The sequence below is a fragment of the Nanorana parkeri genome, unplaced genomic scaffold (genome assembly GCF_000935625.1).
Source record: "Nanorana parkeri isolate BGI_ZX_2015 unplaced genomic scaffold, ASM93562v1 scaffold284, whole genome shotgun sequence".
Classification (NCBI taxonomy): domain Eukaryota; kingdom Metazoa; phylum Chordata; class Amphibia; order Anura; family Dicroglossidae; genus Nanorana; species Nanorana parkeri.
The window spans coordinates 809,083-833,770 of NW_017306552.1; the positions used below are offsets into that span (position 1 = coordinate 809,083).

The following is a 24,688-nucleotide window of genomic DNA, read 5'->3' on the forward strand; positions in this document are numbered from 1 at the left end:
GCTTTCCCCTACAGGTGGAATGCAGTGGGAAGTGAGGTACCGAGTTGGTGTATGGACAAAGACCAAATGAAAGGTGACTGTGGGTCACATGGATCATAAAAGGACAATTATGTGCGCATATCGCTGCTTTCCCCCTCTTGCAGAACCCCTGCAGCTGATCTTTGTCCATTATTGACTTATTGTGCCTTGTTCTTCACTGTGCCTGTAATGGAGGTGGCCATTTTGGTAAAAGCAGGGTTTTTACTTCCTCGTGTCAGAGCCTCCAGCAAGGAGAAGTGAGCAGCACACTAGGGTCATCACCAAATCTCACTCCAAATCTAGTAAGACTAGAAGTCAGAGGCAGCAACACCTTAGATCTTACACTGCAGATATACAGCTATGGGGCTGTAGGCACAGGCAGTGGTGTCATACGGGGGGTGCGGAGGGGTGACACCAAAATGACTAACAATCATTTTAGTGTCACTCCCTCTAAAAAGTCGGGCACTCGGTCATGGACCGAGGGCCCGACTGTGTCAGGGGGTACAGCTGAGCCGTGAGCAGAACCCACTGGAGGTCCGAATCAAGGTACAAGAGGGGAATCCAAAAGCGCAATCAAGTCCAGTCCGGGTCGAGGCACGCGGCTAGGTGCAAAAACGGGAAGGCAGGCCAAAGGGTCAGTAACCGGGAATCCAGATAAGGGGTCAGGAATGGCAGCACTTGCAACCACAAGGGGCTGGGTGATCACACCATATAGGTAGAATAACTCAGCAACAACCCAGGGCTCTGACTGGGATTTATATCCAGGGGAACCTAGGACCATCCCCCGGTTGCCGAGATGATGAGAGGGAATGGGCGGACAGTGTGTGCTGGGAACCTCCCCCATCAAGGCCAGCACCTGACAGTACTTAATGGGCACGCACGCGCAGTCTGTCCACAATGCGTGTGCTCCCGCCACGAACTACAAAACACCTCTCCACTCCTCATCTTCAAAGCATAGGCAGAAGTAGGGACAGATGTGGACATGTGCCCTGGGTGCTTGACGGTACTGATACCCATGGTGCATACACATAGGGACAGTGAGAACCCCTTATCGTGAGCAACTACTGACTGGCCCTTACTCACTCTTGCCTGTTCAATGGAGGTGTCTCACGAGGTGGCGAATGCTTTTTTTTTCCTTTTCGAGGACGTCAGCGGCGCTGAGCGGCTGAGCGTCACTGTTGTGGGCGGAGCTACAGGCGGAATCCTCTGGGCAGTCGCTGGCCAACCACATTAGGACCCCACCTGGAGCGCCCCAACAGCAGTGACCCGACGCTCCTCCAGCCTGCCCAGAGGACGGTAAAAAGGACCCCACGGACGTCAGCGGCGCTGAGCGTCGCGTCACTGTTGTGGGCGAAGTCCTCTGGGCAGTCGCTGACCAACCACATTAGGACCCCACCTGGAGCGCCGCCCACAGCAGTGACGCAACGCTCCTCCAGCCTGTCCAGAGGACGGTAAAAAGGACCCCCCGGACAGTAAAAAAAAAAAGTGCAAGCTTCGGCGCTAGGCATCGGGGCATTCGGGGCATTTTGACAAGTACAAGTACTTGTCAAAATGCCCAGTATCGGGCCCGATTCCGATGCTAGCATCGGTATCGGGACATCCCTAGGCAGAAGGTGTTGTGCAGCACACAGAGCTGGGTGGTGTTGACAACAGTGCTAACTGATAACCATGCAGCAGAGGCAGCAGTGTGTACAGGAAGTTATCTGCTCACTGGATTTCTGGCAGGATTTTTTTTTTTGCACTTATCAGACACATTTAACAAAGCTTGCTATGGTACATACATATGGTACAACAAACCGAATGGGAGCAAATAAGAAGTTTATTGCATAGTGAAAACAATGCATCACGAAAAGACTTACATGCAATAATAAGCCAAGATAATGACAAGTTGCACATCAGCACATGACCCTGCTGACTTTTAGTGTGCTAATGATCGGGCCTCCTGATTGGTCAGTTAGGTCCCAGAATTTCATCATGGGATGCAGACTTGTTTTGTAAGTGGCCAACCTTCAATAGGTCCTTCTGTGCCTGCTAATAAACTGTGAGCTTGTTACTGCAACCTAAGGTGCTTAATATGTATTGTGGTGCTTTCTATTCTATTGTAACAGATTCATATTTATGATGGTCCCGGAGGTTTATGTGATGGTACAAGGACCTCTTTATAATAAGAAAGCAAGTTCTAGACGGCGAACCCTGCCAGCCGCACTCGGGCAGCATTTAGACGTTTGATGCTGTCCTTTAAGTTCTTCCTCTCTCTTCTCAAGTCATGCTTCTCTTGTAGGAGCACATCCAGAATCCCTTTATCCTGGATCAGCTGCATCATCTGAGCCTGAAGCTGCTGAGCGAACTCGTACAAGACGTAATGCTGGATCATAAGAGGGATTTGATTGGCCAGGCGAGTCGTTGCATTCTAGAAGACAGAAAATGAGTGAGGAGATAGGACATGGATGTCAAAGGTATTTTTAGGAAGAGTGCAGCCCTCTTAAAGTGTATCTAAACCCAAGAACCAAAATGTCCTATATTGGACCTTGCTTTTCCTTAGATGAGGTGGCTGCATTCGTTTTTATTTTTCAGGCTTTTTCTCCTTTCGTTTCACCGGGTTATCCTGCCAGTATCACACTTCCTGCACAGGGTGACAATGCTCACTCATCCTACTATATCTATTAGGGATGCACCGATACCGATACTAGTATCGGTGCTGAGTATTTGGGGGCGAGTACTCATACTTGCCCAAATACTTCGATGCCTAGCCCGATACTTCCGGTATCAGGAAGTCAGGCAGCGAGTCATTACACGTTAACCGGCTTCCCGACTGACCGGGAAGCCGACTCCATGCTCCCTCGTCACTTGTGACAAGGGAGCATGGAGCCGGCTTCCCGGCCAATCAGGAAGCCGGGCAGCGTGTAATGACTTGCTGCCTGGCTTCCTGATTTGTCAGGCAGCTGGTCAATCAGGTAGCTGGGCACCGTGTAATGACACGTCGCCCGGCTTTCTGATTGACTGGAAAGCCAGGTTCATGCTCCCTCGTCAGCTCATGACAAGGGAGCATGGACAAGGGAGCCGGCTTCCTGGCCAATCAGGGAGCCGGGCACCGCATCGTTACACGGCACCGGCTTCCTGATTGGCCAGAAAGCCGGCTTCATGCTTTCTCATCACCTAGTGACGAGAAGCATGGGGACGGCTTCCCTGCTAATCAGGAAGCCAGGTGGCGAGTGTTTAGCCTGGCTTGCTTAATGGGACTTCCGGGATCGGGATTCGGTATCGCGAGTACCGGGAAAAAAATATCGGTACTCGATACCGAAATACAGGTATTGGTGCATCCCTAATAGCTATATAGGATCAGTGTTGTCACCTTAGAACAGGACTACAGAATGCCAACCCTTCTGTCCTTTCCATAACATGGGCAGGAGATGTTCAGTTGTTCACTGAGGTGAGCTTAGCAGGGGTGATAAGTAGACCGGACACTTCCTGAAAGAAGTTGGGGTGCATTCCCCACACTGCAGATTCATATAAACAAAGGGGCAGCATGCTGGTGACATCATTGACCTTATGGGGGCACATGGCCATATCTGGTTTAGGACTTTGACCTAATATGGCCATATGGAATATAAGATCAATGATATCCCCGGTACCGCTCTCCTTGTTTGCGTGCAGATGCAGGGTGGAGAATGCCCTGGCCGCAGCTGACTGGGCCACACTGTTGGCTTCCTTCTGGGTTTGGGCCAATATCCCTATTAACAAGACCGCTGAGAGCACAGGCACATACAAGGTAATTTGTTTTCTGGCAGGATCGACAGGCATTTTTTCCATTTATAGAACACATATAGGAGAATTCTTTCAATGATATACTTAACAGACCAAAAGGGGGCAAATAAAGGTTTACATTCACTTTATCTCCCTTGTATTGTACTTGGTAGAGCAAACTCCAGATAAATATAAAAAAAAAACTAAAACTAATGCAGCTCTGTATTATTATTACATCAATAAATGTAATTTTCTCTAAAGAAAGTAGTACCTGAATGTACCTGAATGTACCTGAATGTACCTGAATGAAATCTGGTCGTAGTTTCTTAAAATGTCCAGAACAGAATTCAGACTGCGCTTCTCTATGCTTTTAAGGGCTTCTCAAGAGCCCTTAACTCTGATGCAAGCTGGCTCTTGGGAAGAGTTAGCAAATATCAAAAATGTCTTGATGGGTGGATGTCAGTCTGATGGGGTGGGTGTTCCTATGGAGGATGTATTTGTATGCAGCTCACAGTGGGAGGTTTCAGCAACTGAGGAAGTGCTATCCATCCAGAAAGCAGTGGGTGAGACTAGATGTGACCAGCTGCTGATTGACAGGTTACAGGCCACACCCCCTGCAACATTTTTACAGCCCACTGTAGTGCCAGCAGGCACAGCCTACATGATGGTGACAACTCTGCTTGGAATTCAGGAGCAGTGCAACTTTGTTGATACTACTTAAAGTATAGTGGGTCCCACTACACTCCTGACCGGTTTTAATCGAGCCCACGTTGGAAAGTTGGGGGTGCTGGAAGGGACCGCGAATGCCTCCACATATCAAACATATTATTATTATGTTCAATATATTATTATTATGGTCAATAAAGGAGATTGACTTTGATTTGCATTGGAGTGTGAGTGACTTTTGGTCGTTATCGTTGACACCCCATCACAGGAAGCTGCATTAAGTGTACTTCACTGGCAGGATTAATAGGGATTGGTGGGACTTTGCAGGGGCACTAAGAGAAAACTAAGTGCGGATGCACATATAGCTAAGCCCCCCTTCCACACACGTGTAGCATGTGAATGCGCACATAATCCTGTGATTTTGCATGTGTTCCCAAAAGCACATAAAACAAGAGTCGCGCTTGTGGTGCCATTCATTAGTAATAGCACCCCAAAACGCGTCTAATGTGCAAAAATGCACAACACTCACAACTCCAAAAGGTGCATGAGTTTTTTCGGCATGTCACGTGTAGGGCAGTCCTACGACTGTCCTATGTGCAAAAACACTCAAACACGTTGCGAGACGTGGCGCTTCATTTCAAGTGTGAATGGGGGCTTAGTGCTGCAACACATTTTTTTTAAATTGGAGGACATAGTTCTATACTAAGCTCACCATATATCTGACTGTGTAACCTACTTTAGATCTACCCAGGGCCAGATTTCCCACAAGGCCAACCGAGGCCTGGGACATGCAGTTCCGGGCGCTGGGCGAGTCGTTTTTTTTCTACATTTAGCCCCATTCTGCTTGGGCAAGCAGAGCTAAATGTACAGCGGGGAAGCCGCCACTTGTTTTGTACAAGTGATCTCGGTAATGTCACCGCGATCACTTGTATGCAGCCTGCAGGTCTTCCATTCTCCATGGTGGGTTTTGGCGGGTAAGGGGGGGCGCATTGAGGAACCTGGCCTTGGGGCAGCAGAGAGTAAATCTGGCACTGGATCTATCAACAACTATGTAGTACGAGAACCTGCCCCATACAAATTGAATATACTGTTAAGATAGGCCCCTCCATTATATACACTGCCTGGCAAAAAATCACCACCGGGATTTAGCTAAGCAAATAGGTGAGAGCCTTCCATTGGATAATTACTGCAGTGATTAATATGTTTCAGTTGGCGGCAAATTATGTAACACTAACTGATGCAGTGAGTAGCTTCTCATTTCTTAAACAACCAAGCCAGAAGACCTATCCTGAGGTTGTGGGAAAGATGTAATGGTTTCAGAAGGGTCAAATTATTGGCCTGCATAAAGCTAAGAAAACAACGAAGGAGATTGCTGAAAATACTAAAATTGGGTTAAGAACTGTCCAACGCGTTATTAAAACCTGGAAGGACAGTGGTGAACCATCCACTTTGAGGAAGAAATGTGGTCGAAAAAAAATCTTGAATGAATGTGAGCGGAGATCACTTAAACGTTTGATGAAATCAAATCATAAAAAAAATCAACAATAGGACTCATAGCTATGTTTAACAGGGAAAGTAAAAGTATTTCCAACCACACAATACGAAGGGAACTCGAGGGATTGGGATTAAACAGTTGTGTAGCTTTAAGAAGACCACTCATCAGTGAGGCTAATCAGAACAAAAGTCTTCAATTTGGTAGGGAGCATAAAGAATTGCACTATGGAGAAATGGAAAAACAGTCATGTGGTTTGAGGAGTCCAGATTTACCCTGTTGTAGAGTGATGGGCCCATCAGAGTAAGAAGAGGGTCGGATGAAGTGATGCACCCATCATGCCCTTGGCCTACCGTAGAAGCCTTGGGGTCAGTGTTATGATCTAGGGTTGCTTCAGGTGGTCAAATCTAGATTTAGCAACATTAGGCCCCTGAAAAAATGAGGTCAGCTGCTTACCTCGATATACTGAATGACCAGGTTTTTCCATTAATGGATTTTTTCTTCTGATGGCACATTGGGAATACTGTATTCCAAGATGACAATGCCAGGATTCATCAGGATCAAATTGTGAAAGAGTGGTTCAGGGCTAGTTCACACCAAGTATGGAGCAGATGCAGAGCAGAGCAGTTACGGAACGGATCAAAACTGCGTCCAATGTATTCCAATTATATTTTGGGCTCTATTTCACACCAGAGCGTTCAGTTCCAGAGCATGTGGAAAAACTGCACCATGCTCTAGTTTTTTTCTTCTCTGGAACGCGCCAAAGCGCATGCAAATGCATCACAAACGCATGCAAACACCCTGGAAACCACTGAAAGCCCATTTCAGGCTAAAAAAATGTACATAAACTCATGCAGATCTAGTCTGCATTTGGTGTGAACAAGCCCTCAGGGGGCATGAAACATCATTTTCACACATGGATTGGCCACCACAGAATACAGACCTTAACCCCATTAGGATTTTTTGGGATGTGTTAGATAAGATTTTATGCAGTGGTCTGACTCTCCCATCATCACTACAAGATCTTGGGGAAATATTAATGCAGCTCTGGATGGAAATAAATGTTGTAACATTGCATAAGCTTATCGAAACTCTGCCGCTGCAAATTCATGCCGTAATCAAAGCTAAAGGCGTCCCAATGAAATATTATAGTGCGTGACTTTTTTCTGGGGCCAGGCAGTGTAGTGTTGGCAGATCTTTAAAGGGTATGGTCAAGAACTACAAAAAAAAAAAATCTTTTATTTTTATATTAAATTGACATTTGACAAGTTCAATGTCTCTCCTAATAGCCAGACCAATCTAGACGTTTGTAAACTTATTGAAGATGCTCATAGGATCTTTTTCCTCAATGTACTACTCTAACTAAGCCAGCTGTCTGAACTCAAGCAGCAGGGAAAGAGACACAAAGCCAGGGCCGTCTTTAACGCAGGGCAAAACGGGCAGTTGCCCCAGGCCCAGTCGTTGCTGTGGGGCCCAAAGCAGCTGCCCCTTGAGCCTGCTAAAGATACACACGCAGCACCGTTCTGTTCACTATGCGATCGGCATTGCATAGTGTTGCTCCGCCCCTGCTGTACACTGAGTAGCGTGACCGCATAATGTCTCACGTGGGGTCACATCTCACGCAGGGTCACGTCTCTCGCTGATGTTTCCTCCTATTTGCTCTGCAGGAGGAGGATGTTGCAGGATGTTGCAGGAGGTGGGGGCGTGATGGGGGCATGGCGTGGCTGTTAGGGGCTGGAGGGGCCCGAGAAAATGTTTGCCCAGGGTCCAATCAGTATTAAAGGTGGGCCTGCACAAAGCACACTGGGAATCCAGAAGGTTGGTGAAAGTGATGGGCAGACGGAAGGCAGCACTCACTACATGAAAGGGATTTTTTTTTTTAAAGCAAGGTTTGATTGCATTATCAAAAACAACTCTAGTATGTATTCCTATTACAATGCTGATGTTAGAATAGGAGAGGATATGCTGGGACTTTACAACTCCTAAACACTAAACTAAACACTAAACTCAGGAGTCACTAGGCTGCAGATCCTCAGATCATCTCTGAATTGGTGCTGACACTGTCCTTCCTTCTGGAGGGTGGCTACTTTTGTTCTCCATGGTCCCTGTGTGTTGTAAAGTAGCCACCGCTCCAAGCTCGCTCCTGTGATGGATTATAATTTCACCTTTAGTTTACTTATTTATATTGAGATTGTATTCCATCACAGGGACTATGGGGAACAAAAGTAGCCACCCTCCAGAAAGAAGGACAGTGTCAGGACAAATCCAAAGATGATCTGAGGATCTACAGCCGAGTAATACACAAAGAAACGACATTTTTGTTAGTAGTTAAGATATGTGAATGCATTTTTATGATTTAACTTCTGAGTTTAGTGTGACTTTAGGGCAATTGTATTGCATATGGCCAGCTTTGGCTCCAAATGTCACCCTCAGACAAACTAAGGAAAGCAAAATAAGGGGGTAAATGTACATATTTTATTAGGTATCCCTGCAGAATTATAACCATCACGCCAAAATGTAATTCCTGCATGAGCCAAATTGTGATTGGTTCTTTAAAAGTTTAGAAGGACCTTTACCATGCACAGCAGACTCACCTTGAAATATGCCTGGATATGGTAGGACATTTCATCAATTGATAACTGCAGCTGGCTGGGCTTTGTTACAGGTTGCACCTGGGTACCCCCAAAGGAACTTGAAAATGTAGTAAATCCAACCTGGTGGGAAATTATGGGCTGATTTACCAGCAAAGTCGGATTTGTGGCCTCTTCTCTGGCCTCCTTAAGGGATGCACCATAAAGGGTGTCCTGGCAATAAATTATTCTTTCTATTTTGAACTGAGTCCGGATGGCTTTCTCGGCCTCCTTTTGCTGCACGCTACAGATATTCTCAATTTTACCCTTAAACAAGCAAGATTAGAAAAAATTAAAAGATGAACCCACAGAAACACGAAACTTATTCTAGACACACAGAAATCAGAATGGGAAATGTGAACATACAAACATAACACACACAGTGGGCTTTTTTTCCTTGTCTTGTTGCCTGAGTATGTCTAACTATGAGGTCTATTCACTAAGCTGCCATAGGCAGCCGAGTGAAAGACCGACTTGAAGTGAAGTGAGCCGAACACTGTTCGGCTATTCACTTCAGGCTGGTACGGCTGGTTTCAGCCGTATATCGGCTGAAATCATTTAAAATTTTTTCTTCCCAATTCCCTCAGTATATTTCAAACTGTTATCTACTATGCAAGCCTTAAAAAAAAAAAATTGTCCCCCTTCCCAGCAGCTTATCCATAAATTTCCATCACTCGCTGGATGCCGTAGGATATACCGTAGGACAGGCCTCAAAATTTCCACTGCGAGACCAGAGATGGGACACTACCGCCGCGGCAATTGCTCGCTTCTGTTCTCTCTTCTCATCGGCCGCTGACGTAGGATATACCCAGTATGGAAGAGAATGTGACTCACTCCATGTTGGCCAATGAGCGCTGTCGCACATGGTGAAGGAGGGCATAGCCCTGCACAAGCTACAGTGTAACTCCTTGCTTATAAAGGATTTTCCTTTGCTCCAACAATACATTACAAAATACAATTGCTGAGGAGCACAGGAAATACTTATTTCTTATGCTTTTCAATACCATCTAGTGGCCAAATTGCAGTATTACATTACATACATTCGACCTGATAAGAAAATCTGTGAATTGGTTTTAAATAGATCATTAAAGGAGAACTATGGGGTTAAGGCTTTTCCCCATAGTTCTCCTAAGGGTAACGGGAGGACACATAATTCATAATTGCCATTCATAATTCTCGCCTCATAATTCTCCTTTAAGCTAGTGCATCTAAAAAATAGCAGTGTTGTCAGCCTGCCATGAGCGCTCCTTTGAGCTGCCTATCTGAAGGACCTGTTATGCAGCCTCCTAGCAAATTGAAGGAGAATGAAATGCAGGCTGACAACACTGCTGCTAATTTAAAGTTGGCAGCAGCTTAGCATTGCCAGCCTGCAACAGGATCTCTTTGCAATGCTTTGCAAAATATTCTCAAAAGATGATTTGCTTAAGAAAACTGTATACAATGGGGCATGACGGCAAGCATACTGAAAAATAGGTTAAAGGAGAACTATGGGGTCAGTGTTTTTCCCCATAGTTCTCCTTAGGGTAACGGGAGGACACAAACTAGCGTCCTCCCGTTACCCTAAGCTCAGTATACCGCGAGCTGTAGCTGTATACTGAGATGCCACAGCCGGAGCGGATCCCGACCTCGACATCGAGATCCGCACAGCTGCGTGAGTGACATCTGGCTCTGCCTATCTAGAGGCAGAGCCAGCTGTACCGGCCCCCTCCCCCGTCCGTTTCGCCAGTCAGCGCTGTCAGATGGGAGCGGGGAGAGGGGAATCCAGCCCCTCCCCCTGTCACGACAGAGAGCCGTGACAGGATCGAGAGGCGAGCGAACCCGGTATGTGTTCGCTCAACTCCCGATCTACTGAGCCGACCTGTGACAGTCTCATTGTCACAGGTCGGCTAGAACTATGAGGTGAGTGGAACATTTATATCTTGGCGGTGCATTAATGCACATGCAGTATCCTACGATATGTTGTGCAACAATGTGCAGCCTTTAAGGCAGCCTATTTAATTAAGGCATCCTATTTAAAACCAATGCCAAAGCACCCCAACTTGTCTAAAATCACAGGTGACCCTTTTTTTAAAATGCACTGTACTACTGTGTGCTGCGATGCGTTGTGCTACCATGTAGATACGTGTACTTAGTGTGTTGGGTTGCCAGTAAAAATGCATGGCACCGCATGCATGTTATCTGAATTACCGCAGGGCGGAGGTGTGAATCTGGCCCTTGGGTTTACAGTGCATACACAAAAATGTTTGTCTGCCGCGGTGCTTTATTGGCTATAGTTATAAAATGATATGTTGGTGAGGGAGAAGGGTCAGACATAAGACTTACCTTGGCACTTCTGTAGAGATTGGGAAATTGTAAAAAGTGATTTGAAGCGATATTACTGAAGGATGATCGGATGAGCTCTGGAAAAAGTAAAATACACAATGAGTTAGAGGAACTTGACCTTGAGATGCCATTTCTAGACCCTGGTACCTGGAGCCCAATCACCTGCATCTTCTACATCATGCCCTGGGTCACAGGCTGGAAACCCCCATTATTATTTATCAGGCTTATCCAAAATGGCAGTAATAGTCCATAGACTGGGATTCTTTCAGCACACTTAGATACTCCTACTTTCCCTGTAGTATTGGTTCTCAGAGCTAACACCGTAGACCTCTTTGCATTTCCAAGGCAACCCAGACTGTGCATCTTCTTGCCACAAACAATACCCAGTTATTAACAGCAAGCAAGGGAAATATGTTTACTGATCTCCCAAGTTTCACCCCTGTGAACAAAAAAAGTGAATCATGAAATCACAACACACTGAAAAGTGTACAAGGGTGCTTTTGGTCCTCCTCCAAAAGAGGAAGGGCTACTAATCCCTGAACCCCTCCGAGGGAAATGCTCCTGACAGGGGCAAGGCAAGGCAACCCAAATCCACCTAGCCAAAGCAAGGCGGACCCCAATCCTTAGGGACCTGTCGAAACAGGTCTACCAAGTACTAGGTGGGACTCTCCTAAAGAGAGACCCCCAAGTGGGGGAAAGTAAAGAAAACCTATAGAGGCCACAGAACCTCTCCCCTAACGAAATCAGGGCGGCCCCAGAAGGTACCCACTCCCTCAGTCTTCTGCAGGGTCAAAAGTGCTCTTGTGCATAAAAAGTGCTTAAAAAAATAAATAAAGTGCCAGTGTAAGGACATGGCAGGCCTTCTGGCCAAGATAAAAAAATTGCTCCAAGCTAGCCAAAAGGCCTGCTCAAGATGCGCAGTGCAGATAAAGATTTTAGGTGCTGTGACCTAGTGACAGTGAATCACAGTGGAGTCCCAAACTCATAGTGATTTTCTGGCACTTCTGGGGTGCCACCCCCAGGGTGCACAGCACCTCCCTGGTTGCCATTCTGGAGAGATCTGATCCTCCCCACTGCATGCAAGCAATATGATCCTCTCCACAAACCACTGCATCTGCCAGTAGGGGCTGAGAGAGAGCAGTGGGGATTGGAGGGTGCACAGAGACAGTGGGTCGTGGGCGGTACATAGAGGGGATCTGATTGCGGGCACAGAGTGTAGAGATTTTGTGACCTGCATCGCTTTCAGCTGGGTGGGGGGGGGGTGGGGGGTGGACAACTCAATCACACATTGAAAATATGCTTGCATACGGAGACGATCCGGGGACAGCAGCAATCAGACAACGGCAGCCCTCAAATCAGGCTTTTTAGATGGCAGCTTGCTCCTCATTAGGGCCCCTAGAGCCCCAGCGAGCGGTCGTCTAATTAGAGAGCCGCAACTGCCCTTCAGACGCTCCGGACCCCGGTGAGACCTGTGTAGCCCCCCAAGAGCCGCACAGCCCCCTCTGAGAGCATGTGCAACCCACCTGAGAGCCCGCAGAGCCCACCTGAGAGCCACACAGCACCTCTAAGAGCCTGTACAGACCACCTGAGAGCCCGCAGTGCCCACCTGAGAGCCGCATTCTCTCTGAGAGCAACACAACCCCCCCGAGAGCCCATACACAGCACCTCAGAGGCACACAGCCCCCCTGAGAGCCACACAGCACCCCTGAGAGCCCATACAGAGCACCTGAGAGCCCACAGTGCCCACCTGAGAGCCTGTACAGATCACCTCAGAGCCACATAGACCCTCTGAGAGCCCAGACAGACCACCTGAAAGCCCTCAGAACCCCCCTGAGAACCACACAGCCCCCCTGAGAGCCTGTACAGACCCCCTGAGAGCCGGCAGAGCCCACCTGAGAGCCGCAAAGGGCTCAGAAAGGTTCACCATCACTTCATAATATCACTTTAAACAATGTATCATTGAATGCAATTAGTACTTCAACTTGGAAAGGTATCAGCACAGCAGCATTCAGACTGGGAGAGGGAGGGGGTAGCACTAGGAGCTAATCAGGTGTGTTGCAGGAGATGATGAGTGGAGAGAGATGATCACATCGGTCTGCTGCTGCTCCATCACTGTTTAATCACAGGCAGGGTGAAGAGGTGATCAAGCTGTAATGTCTAAATGTGGTATGAAAAAAAAAAAAAGATCACCCGCCTGACTGTGCCGCGTGGCAGAGGTTTGTACATCTCAGAACTGGATAGAAAGACATACAAATCCCTTGGTAGGTGAAAACAGCTTTCATATATATTTCCTCTGTGTGTTTAGCTGTTTGACCGAAGTTCAGCTTAGAAGAATTCAATAAAACATGCAGAAAAGGGGAGATTTTAATGTGACATTAAAGCCAAAAAAATGTTCCCCTCCCCCCATGTAAATGTCAGCACTTACCTTAAATTATGTCTCTTATTCTGATCTTCTTCTTCTTTCCCCATGTTTTCATGTGTCACTCCAGCGGTGCCGCGGCTCTCCGATCCAGCGCTGACTGCTCTGTCCTTCCGATCCAGCGGTGTCTGCAAGCGGGTGCACGCGTCCATAGACTTACCTTGCGTCTCTGCTCGTCTCCCGGCCGAGAATCGGAACTGCGCCCCAAGATCCTTTGCGGCCGTACGATCACTTCCTGATTCTCGGCGCGGGAGCGAGCAGTGATAACGAGGTAAGTTTAAAACTAGTTCAAGCTTTTTTTTTTAAACTTCTTGCCTATATCTACTGCTTGCTAGCAGTAGATATAGGCAAAAAACTGGAGGGTTTAGAACCCCCTTAAGGTAAAATTAGGCAGATTGGCAAACACAAATATCCAGCGGAAATACACAAATGGGACTGTTTTACCTGCCACTGGATTTGAATTTCTGTCCATTCACTCCAGGGATTTAAACAGCACTGCCAGAGACAGCACAACCCTTTTTTCTGCTGCAGTTAAGTAACTCTTACAGGTCTAGTCCCTCCCCCAGCCTGAGAATAAACAGTGAAAGGAGAAGCAGTACACCGATGAGCTTATCTCTCCCTCACTCTGCTCTGTCCTCTCATGAGTATCTCCCATGAGTACTGCAGCACACCTCATTGGCTCCTTGTGCTGCTTCTCCCTCTCCCGGTCTGAGCTTTTCTGTACAGGGGATTGCAGGAGGCTGATACCAGGTCAGATTCAGCAACTTACATTGCTTGCTTCAAACAAAATAAATATAATAATGTATTTATGAATACAGATCTGCATTGATTTGCATATTTTATATCTGCCTGGAGTTCAGCATGAAGGGATAACTCTAGAGAATGCCCCCTTGTAAGGAGGTTGGCAGATATGAAAGGATCACACAAAGCTATGGCCTCTGATCACCCGTGTAGGACTTTGTACCTGTGATGTCATTCAGCTTTATAACTGCTGGATCTTCAAATTCCAGAATTTGCTTCCTTGCGATATTTTCAAATGTTTTGAAGCTGATGAATCCGATCATCTCCCGCCCGCGATACTGATTCTCATAGACATTGATGTCCTTCTTTATTTCCTTAGGAACTGAAATAACAAGGGACAATTACAGAACCATCCAGAGTGAAGGCGGCTGAACCACAACGTGCACGAGTACCATGAATGCGGGAATGTCACCCACAACCAATCAGGCTGTACCTATTATTCTTATATCAATTATTAGCAATATAAAAGCAAGATATAATTGGTTGCAATGGGAAACAGAGCCCACTCTATCACTAACAGGGCTATTCACAAAAGGTTCACTTCAAATTAGGGATGCACCTATACCGATATTGGTATCAGTGCCAATACTGAGCATTTGGGTGAGTAGTCCAAATTTTCCAATACTTACCCTGATACCGGAACTTCTGGTCAGAGTGAGATTCCCTCTGACCTGCAGTGCCACGAAGGAGTATGGAGCCGGCTTTCTAGCCAATCAGTAAGCACGCCATGACCCGCCTCCTGGCTTTCTCATTGGCTAGGAAGCTGGCTTCACTTATCACTAGGCAGCCTGGCTTCCTGGCGAATCAGGTAGCTGGGCGGCACACTATGACCCGCCTTCCTGATTGTCTAGGAAGCCGGCTTCATGCTGCCTAAGGACAGTGCGAGGCAACGTGGTTTCCTGACCAATTGGTCAGGAAACCAGATTGCCTCGCAGTGTTGTGAGGGAGCGTGAAGCCGGTGTTCTTTTGATAGAATACCGGCTTCCGGATAAGCTAAGCCCATAGTACCTCGGGATGCCAGTATAGTTATTCGATATCGGCGAGTACCAAAAAAGAACTTGATACTGAAAAACGGTATCGACTAATCCCTACTTTAAATCTATCTTGCTGCCCATCATTGTGTGTAAGTCAGTGCGGCCATTTTCAGCATTACTCACATTCATTGACTGCAGAGTTCAGATGAAATTCCCAGAGATGAAAGCGTTTACGGATTTCAGTAAAAAGCTTGAGATGTCTGTTGGTGACCACCTCTTCACCTTGGGTGGCTCGGCCAATTTCTAGAGCAAACTGCGTAATTCTCTGTTGGGGGCAACAATACCAACCCATGTCACACAAATTGCAATACAATGAAGAATTTCTCTAAACTTTTGCCCAAACTTGTATAATCATCATGAACTTCCCTGAATTTCCTGTCCAGTGCAAGATCACAAGGGAGCAGTGGCGTAACCAGAGTTATGGGCGCCCGGGGCAGAACATTTTTTTTCGCCCCCCCATAGGAGGGTCAGCAGGGGTGTGGAATTCCTATCTCCCACGCCCAGGACATGCAGTTCCGGGCACCGGGCAGGTAATTGTATTTTACATTTAGCCCTGCTTTGGGCAAGCAGGGCTCAAATGTACAGCGGGGAAGCCCCTGCTTGTTTTGTACAAGTGATCTCGGTGATGTCGCCGAGATCACTTGTATGCAGCCTGCATACAGGGGGTGCATTGAGGAACCTGGCATTGGGGCAGCAGAGAGAGTAAATCCGGCCCTGCATACACAGCTTACTAGCACACAGAAGGGTGGCTCCATAGGACCCTGCAAGGGAAAGGAGTCACCCTAAAACAGGATATCAGGACCAGTGCTCAGGGGACCAGCATCCATTGTAACTGATTTAATCAGCATTTCAAGCAACATAAAAACCTTTTGACTTTAATATCACTTTCAGTCTAAGTAAATATATGAATTGTTTGTGTGAATTTACTCACATGGATTTACATTTGTTAAGCAATGTTTGACCTGCCAATGAATGAAACATAGTAAACACAATGTAGCAATTATTTCTCAATTCAATTACTGAACACTGCTCAGTAGCTTACATTTACACAGTTGTGGCTGTAGCAGTGCGAGGGGCAGCAGCAAGGCCTGAGGGCTTGTTCACACCAGAGCGGTTAGCTGTTGTAACACACTGTATCGCATACTAAACTCCCCCCTGCCTTCTGGGGTGGGAGGGGGCCTGGCGGTGCATTCAAGTCAAAGGCAATCGCAACAAAATAGTGCTTACAACATTTTTGGCGATTCGTAATGGACCGGAACGTAAACATTGATTTGCCACGTGTTCTGGTGCGGGCGATCGCACTGTGAGCCGGGAGGGAGGACATGGCTGCGGTGCCATTGACTTGAAGTTGCAGAATGCAGGGGGGAGTTTAGTATGCGATACAGCGTGTTCCAGCAGCTGACCGCGTTGGAACAAGCTGTAATTAGTGTGAACAAGCCCTCACTCTCCCTGGACGCATTGATCGTGCATCCACAGAGGGTGAGTGATTCCTAACCAACTTTAGGGACAGGGTGTATGGCATTTACCCTGTGTACCTTGATAAAGGTTTTGGGGTGTATGTCACTATATAGGTGCTACCTGATGGACCTGTGTCTTTATTCAACCTCACCTACTATATAACTGTGTTGTACCATCAAAGTCCATAGCTTATACGCCCCAACAATGAACTTCTCTTATTTGCTCCCTTTGGTCTGTTATATATACCAGTGACGTGTGGTACCTTCACTTCTTGGTGAGGCATTCCCCAGCCCCGCCCCCTGCACACCCAGCACCGCCCCAGCACACCAAAGCCCCGCCCATATTCCACCGAACCCCCGGCTAGTATGAAGGAGGAAGGGAGACGCCTCCCTGTCCCTTACTTGCGTGTCACTGCTGAGGCATCGAGATCAATGGCCTCAGTGGGGTTTTTTTCCTTTTTTTTGATTGGACAGCTTGGACTAATGGCCCTTTGCCATTGGTCCAAACCATCCACAGAGCTCACGCCTCTAACACAGAGTAGAGGCTGTGACAGCTCTTGCCTCACAAGTTAGGTTACACAAGCAGTGGGGAAGCCCGCTGCTGTGTAACCTAACTACCTGTCAAAAGCCGGATGCAGCGCTGCCTGTAATTAACAGACAGCACTCCGTCCATGACAGGTTACACAGCGGGGAGGATTTCTCTGCTGTGTAACCTGATAGAAGCCGATCTGAATGGAGAACAAGCTGTCAGCTTCAGACTTAAAGCTGACAGCTTTTTCCTCCATAATACTAGGCAAGGCTCTGCCCCACCTACCTCCCCTGACCGCATGTCCCTGATATATACCAATGAATACCTTTTGTTATATTCATGCAAAAACCTGTTGGTCTGACTTCTGTTCAGAAGTCCAGTGGGTTAGGACTACAAAACACCTCCCCCTATGTTATGGAAAAGAGGAGAAAATAAGTATTCCATAGTCCTTTAGTCAAACTTGAGACCTGGAGCAGGATTGTTTGATATCTAAGAAACTGCTGAATACCAGACAAAGTTTGGAACAACCACACAAAAATCAGGAGAGTTCTTAGTTTCTCAGTGTTGTGTCTCTTACCTCTATGAGAAAAGCAAGCCTCTCCGATTCATTGTCAGGGATGCCTGTGCCAATTACTTTTAGCTTGTCTTCTGCTTCCTTTAGTTTAGTTTTGACCTGTTTCTGTAGAGCGGCAATGTTTTCTGGAAAAAAAGAGACAAACATTAAACCTAAAAAATTATGCAAAACTGCACGTCTAACAAAGTCTAAGGCCTTGTTCACACCAAATGCAGAGCAGATCTGCATGAGTTTCTGCACACGCAATGCAGTGGGTTGTGCCACGTTTTTGATGCGTTCCGGACCGTTTTTGGTTAAAAAAAATAAAATGTTTTAGTTTAACATGGGCTTTCAGTGCGTTCCAGGCGTTTGCATGTGTTTTTGATGCGTTTGCATGCATTCCAGTTAAAATAGGGCCGGCTGCAGTTTTTTTACCTGCTCTGGAACTGAATGCTGCGATGTGAACTGGAGCTAAAAATACCATTGGAATACATTGGACGCAGTTTTGCTCCGGTTTGTAACTGCTCTGCTCCGCTCCTGCTCCGCGCTTGGTGTGAACAAGGCCTAAGGCCTTGTTCACACCAAGCGCACTCCAGGTGCAGAGCAGTTACAGCCCGGAGCAAAACTGCGTCCAATGTATTCCAATGGTATTTTTAGCTCCAGTTCACATAATCATCACATCATCATGTCATCAAGGGTTTGAACAGGGAGCAATGTAATGTACAACACAGGGGTAAGCAACTCCAGCCCTCCAGCTGTTATGGACAGGGCAGGATTTACTCTCCCAGGGTTTTTTTTTCACCTAACTTTATTGCTATCACACAGAAGAAAACAATCCCCTGTGTGATAGCAATTGGAGGTGACAGGTTCTCTTTATTGACCCTGTCACCTCCAATACAGGAGTTCTAGCACAGCACTGTGCTGGAACTCCTGTGACAGGTGAGAGGGGAAGAGCACAGCTCTCCCCTCTCACTGTCTACACGGAGCGGCAGGGTTACTGCAGTGAGGAGACGGACTCGGCGGCGGAGTCCGGAGAACGGAGCCAGAGGAGAGAGGTAAGTGCAGGGGGGAGGGGAGGAGGCTGCAGACTGTTTACATGTGATCTTGGCAACATCGCCGAGTTCACATGTAAACGGACAATCGGCTGCCTCACACTACATTTAGTCCTGCTTGTACAAAGCAGGACTAAATTTAGAGAGGGCAACTTACTGCCCGACGCCCGGAACTTCCCCACAAGGACACCGCTGCCGCCCCTCTGTGCCCTGCCGCCCCGAGGCCGGGCCTCGGTGGCCTTGGGGGGAATCCGGGCCTGGTTACGGACCTACAAGTCCCATAGGCATTGCAAGACTCGGACAGCCACAGGCATGATGCCCAGAGGCAGAGGGATGATGGGATTTGTGGTTAAAGCACAGCTGGAGGGCTGAGGTTGCCTGCCCCTGGTCCACATGTGTTGCTAACTCCAAGTTCCACCGTGATTAATGAAAGGTCTGAAGGGTTAATCATGTCCCCTAGTCTAGGGGCCACCAGCCCAACATATTTTATTAGCACTGGCCCAGGAGGTATATGCCCCGCTACCCGGCCCCGTCCTCCCCTGACATGAGAATTGTGAGCTTGCACAGAACAGCTAAATGTATGTGCATACCAAGCAAAGGAAAACTGTCAGCCGCTCAATCAGTCCATGCACACTGCAGCATTTCTATGCCAAGTCCACTTTGCCATAATGGGGAAGGTGTGGTTCTGCCACAACATTTTTTTAAAAAAAGCAACTTGCAGAAAGGAGGCTATCTTTGTGGCTGATTGTCACACTTTGGATGTACACCATCAGATTTACTATTGCAAGCAGACAACTTACATGAATATGCTCCACCAGTTCCACTGTGAGCTTTTCCGCCAGAGTTGGGACTGTAGCATAACCTTCTTGTAGGAGAACTCTGGAGAGAATAAAAAAAATAGCAATGTTGATTGAGATAGATTGTAATGTAACTAAAGCCAAAAAACTTTTTTTCATTTTGGACGGAGTAGATCATGGTTAAATCCACTGCCCTTCTACCTGTGTCCCATTGCAGAAATTTCCTTTTACTTCCTGTCCTGTAGTTACAACAGGAAGTGGGAGGAAATCTCTCCAAAGTAACAAAAATCCCCTTTTAGACGTTGTCACCTGCAGTGCCCCCATTGACAGATTTCTCATACCATTGGCAACTGAAAACCCTGGATTCTCTCTCACTTTCAGTCCTGGTGGTCTCCAGGACAAGCAGATATCCCTTCCCCACTCTTTCCAAAACTAAAAAAAAAGTTCTGGCTATACATCCAATTTAAGGGTGTTCTGCTTGTTCAGGGTTACAAAAATAAGGACAGTCCCATCAATACAGGGGCAGCCGGGAGGTCAGCAACAATACCTGAACTCTTCTTGGTTTTCAAAGAAAGCTCTCTCGTTGTTTATGGCATCCTGCAGGGAAAGATTGTTCTGGATTTCACTCTGCCCTCGACACTTCACGATCCTGTAGCCTTTCTTAAGCGGGTACACCAAGTTTCTTACCACACCTACAACCTCCTTTTCTGCTCCCTTGTCAACCAAATCCGGCTTAGTCAGGATCCCTGTGAAATACAGGAAGATATCTCATCACTGGTGACCTATGTCAAGCCGATTAGCGTTACTTTGTTGTCAGATAATGTAAGGTGATTCTGTGCCTTCTGGTAACTAACCACTAGATGGCACCAGGTGATCTTTGTTTTATTTGTGCCATGGGCAAACTATATACCGGTAGGGCATTAAACTACCCAAAGTTCTTCTTTAAAGACAAAAATTTTGTATATTGTAGCTTACAGGTCCTTAGATGTGGTGGCTGCATTAGTTTTCTTTTTTCAGGCTTTCTTCCCCTTCATTTTCACCTGGAAATGCTGCAAATACACTTCCTATCACTTCATTCACTACACTCATTTCTCCAATATATCTACTCAGGGAGCCATGATTGTCACACAGGCTGGGCTTCAAAACATGAGTGCTTTTGTACATCTCCATTAATTGGTGGATTCATGGGACAAGTAGTTTATAAAAGAGAGATAACATGGTTTACGCTGACGTTTCAGCTCACAGGAAGTGACAAGGACACGGCATATCTGGCAAGATCAGAAGGTGTTATCTGGACCTGCTAAAAATGTTCATGGCCTGAAAAAGAAAGCGAATGCAGTCGCCACATCTAAGGGCTGGTAAGCCGCAATAGAAATGTTTGGGGTTAAATACGATTTAACTTTTGTCTAGATAAAGTATTAGGAGGGTGAAGTACAGGCAATAACAGCGCCATTGTTTTTAAACAGAGCTCATGGTAGCCGCACACCTAACCACCCATTTAGCTGTCTGTGAAGGTTCTCATTAATCCACGTCACACCTCCTAGACAATGTTTGAACAAGTCATTCTGAATTGAGAAAGCTGGTCGGATGTCCAGTGAAACGTCTTTAAGACAAATACAGGAAGTCCATTCGCCATGACTTATTTTTTACAGATATACCCATTTAGCTGATAGCACTAACTGCTGATTCTATACAACTGCTGTAGTTTGTCTCCCTCTCATCTGCCATTTCTAATAACAGAGACAGTTACAGCTTCAGTGTATCTGAGGTTCCTGAATGACAGATGAGAAACAGAAGAGAGAGAGATCTATGCCATAAAGCAGGTTAAGTACCAGGAATGTGCTGTCTGGGGAGGCAGGTGAGGCAGAGCCTCACCTGTCACTATTGAACTGGAAGTAAAAGCTTTCAGCTTCAAGCCTGCCTGCGGTGTAACCTGTCATGGATGGAGCGCCAACTGGTAATTACAGGCATTGCTTCATCCAACGTTTGACAGCCATGTTAGTTTACACAGCAGCAGGCTTCCACACTGCTGTGTGTAATCTAACACACTGAGGTCCGAACCACAACAGCCCCTGACTTGGAGTTAGAGGCTTGAGCTCTGTGGATGGTTTGGACCAATGTCAAAGTGCCATTGGTCCAAGCTGTCCAATCGAAAAAAAACAAACAAACACTGACGGCATCCATCTAGATGCCTCATCAGTGACGAGCACATGAGGGAGAGGGAGCAACTTCCTCCCTCCACACATAGTTCAGTGACTGGGCCTGGGGTCGGGCGGAGGCAGGCCGAGGGGGTGCCTCACCTGCCACGGACCTCATTGCACATCCCTGGTAAGTATATGTGCAGGGGAACCTCTATACAGTTATCACAGGTGTACAAACAGGAAATTATTGCATACCTAGTGTCCGCTCTCCATCGGGGTCCACTTGCTTTGCTAACTCCAGAGCTTCAGTGGTTGCGATATCCACATTACTGGGGACCACGACCAGATTAATGGTCTCCTGTCTGCTAATGTACTTCTTGATCATCAGCTTGATCTGTGAAAACAGGACATTTTTTCCAGTTAAAATATAACCAAATATAGGCTAGGAGTGCAGGTCTACTCCAATGTCATATTTTGATGGTAGTCCTGCCTAAGAGCAGACGTTACAAAGCTTCTTCAGTGCCCATTTCTGAATTAGTTCTGGGATCTTCTGAAATCATTTTTAGGATGTTGAAATCTTTATATCCCAGTCCTAATCAGGTTAAAAAAAAACAACAGAAGTACAGAACAATGTTGTACTCCTTGCCTCTGGTGGTAATCAGGGAGAGCTGACGAAGAACGCGCCGGGACATAAGAGAGGACTCTACGTTCTGAGTACCCCATGTCTAAGGCAAAGATCACGAATGGACAGCAACGTTTCGGAACCATAAGTGGCCCCTTCATCAGGCAAACAGAGTCACTCTGTTTGTCTGATGAAGGGACCACTTATGGTTCTGAAACATTGCTGTCCATTAGTGATAGCATGTATTTATAGCGTCTAAATAAAGGCGTACTAATATATTGGATGGGTGAATACTTCTACATTGGATTCACGCATCACCATTCGCAGGTCATACGAGCCCCCAGATGTAGAAGTAGTCACCCACATAAGTAGTCTTATCCTATTGGAATTCTGGTCTGGAGTGCGACACAAAGTATGCTATTAAGGCTAAGATCAGTCTCGTTTTGCATGCCAGTGGCCATAGGCAGAGAGTTTGTGCAACAGGAGACTGCGTTTGATATAGATATGCGAGTGCAATATCCTAGTTTTTATATTAGAGAAAGATCTACACTATGCCAGAGTGCTTTGTTTTTTCTTTATCACTGCTTGCTGCTATATTTATTAACCAATTCAAAATGTGTTTATTGCTTTACATTCATTAATGTGGATTTGTTTTGGTTTTGGTGAGTTAGAATGTCTTTAAAGTTTTAAGTGTGGTGTTGCAGGACGTTAGAGTGTGTCCGGATACCCGTGATAAGAATAACGGGAAGTCTCTCCTCTGGAAACTCTAGAAGCAATGCAAACCTGACAGTTTCTAGCCCTTTGGCCGTTGGATTGGGCTTTAAAGTGTGTGTATAGCCCCTTTTTTTTAATTTAGATAGAGTAGGAGAGGGTTAAATCCCCCAATGCATACACACACCTTTTCATTTTGCTGCCTGTGTTTTGATTTCCTTTACTTCCTGTCCTGAAGACATAACAGGAGATACAAGGAAATCCCTCCAAGGTGAGGAGAATTTCTGAATTAGAGAGTTGTCACCAGAATTGTTGTTCACATTGGAAGATCCCCCCCCTCTTGCTTTAATGATGCTAAAACTGTGGATTTCCCATCACTTTCTGCTTAGATGACAATGGACACCACAGCCAATTAGGGGGGTGAATCTCCCTAGTGGAGGCTCAGGCTGCCATGAAAACATGACAGAGGATCCAACACTTCTTTCCAAAATTTAAAAGAAAAGGTTTTGCCTTAAAGAACTCTGAGAAAATCAAAACGTCCCACTGCAATGGTAAATGTGTTATTTTTCCTGTGTTAGAGTTCCCTTTAAATCACTGTGACATGCAGCAATAGTAAATAATAGTAATAAAATAATATTAATAATAAAAAGTAAAATAAATAAATACTATAACTACTACTACTAATAATAATAATAAAAAGTAAAACAAATAAATAATAATAATAATAATAAAAGACCTCCAGATAGCACTTTAAAGCCAGCCTGACTGCACCAGCCCAAAAAAACAAAAAAAAACAAAACAAGGGTTCAAATGGGCTTTAACGCTTGCTTATGTGTATGGTGTCTGCTAAGAGCCTGCTAGTCATATAGAGCCTCCTATAACTGTATCCCTAATGTAATCATATTGTTGAGTCAAGATTAAGTTGTGCTATGGTTTTATTTCTTCTTTTATGTATTTTAGTATTTATAGTCCTGTAGAAGATATTACACATATCTGGTCATACAATTAAGGCCATAAGACGAACCTGCTGTCCAATATCAGGGTCCTGGTCAGGCAAAGCGACCCGTGTGATTCCCGGCAGATCGATCAGTGTCAGGTCTGGGACATTTGGGGACACAACTTCCAAGGTGATCAGGTAATCCTTGACACCTTTCCCTACTCCTGCTATGAAGTTTTGGGCTACAAAGCATGAGAGATAAAACAAAAATTATCAGGATGCAGCCATTCAGATTTACTTATGTGTATTTGTTAAAAGGAAAAAATAAATAAACAAAACTAAGCATTATCACAATACAATAACCATTTGCCCAATTGCTGTTGTCTCCCAATCTCGTCAAAGAACTCCGGCTGTCCCAAGAATGCTGTTTGTACATTTTGGATATGGATATTTTGACCTGGATATCTTTCGGGTGTATGTTTTTAAATCCCGCCCCTGTAAATGTTTGGTGAAAGTCACATTCACTGCTTTATGTATATACCCCAAAGTTATATAAAGACATATCTGCTTACCAGTGGCTTCTGTGTGGACTGTGTGGACTCACACAGCTTGTCTTGGGGGCATATTTATTGAAAAATATCTATCACTTTGCTCATAAGGAGTGGCAGGTTCTCATTACACACCACCCTCACCTACTGATACCCATGTTTACAGCACTCTCCTGATGCTCCATTCCTAATGGGGTCATCAGAAAATAATCAGT

At 46.1% G+C, this 24,688-nt stretch overlaps 1 protein-coding gene across 1 annotated transcript in view; it reads right to left on the reverse strand.

Moving 5' to 3' along the window:
• Positions 1-2,177: 2,177 nt before the first annotated feature.
• Positions 2,178-24,688, reverse strand: part of LOC108787801 (interferon-induced GTP-binding protein Mx-like) — a 32,716-nt gene continuing 10,205 nt past the window's right edge. The window contains exons 6-16 of the mRNA XM_018557446.1: positions 24,013-24,167; positions 21,911-22,049; positions 20,062-20,260; positions 19,514-19,596; positions 17,690-17,811; positions 15,250-15,391; positions 14,256-14,414; positions 10,873-10,949; positions 8,635-8,817; positions 8,515-8,574; positions 2,178-2,428 (exon numbers count right to left, since the gene is read on the reverse strand). Coding sequence (XP_018412948.1) covers positions 2,198-2,428; positions 8,515-8,574; positions 8,635-8,817; positions 10,873-10,949; positions 14,256-14,414; positions 15,250-15,391; positions 17,690-17,811; positions 19,514-19,596; positions 20,062-20,260; positions 21,911-22,049; positions 24,013-24,167 — 1,550 coding nt within the window. The 3' untranslated portion in view covers positions 2,178-2,197. The remainder of the gene's footprint in view (positions 2,429-8,514; positions 8,575-8,634; positions 8,818-10,872; positions 10,950-14,255; positions 14,415-15,249; positions 15,392-17,689; positions 17,812-19,513; positions 19,597-20,061; positions 20,261-21,910; positions 22,050-24,012; positions 24,168-24,688) is intronic.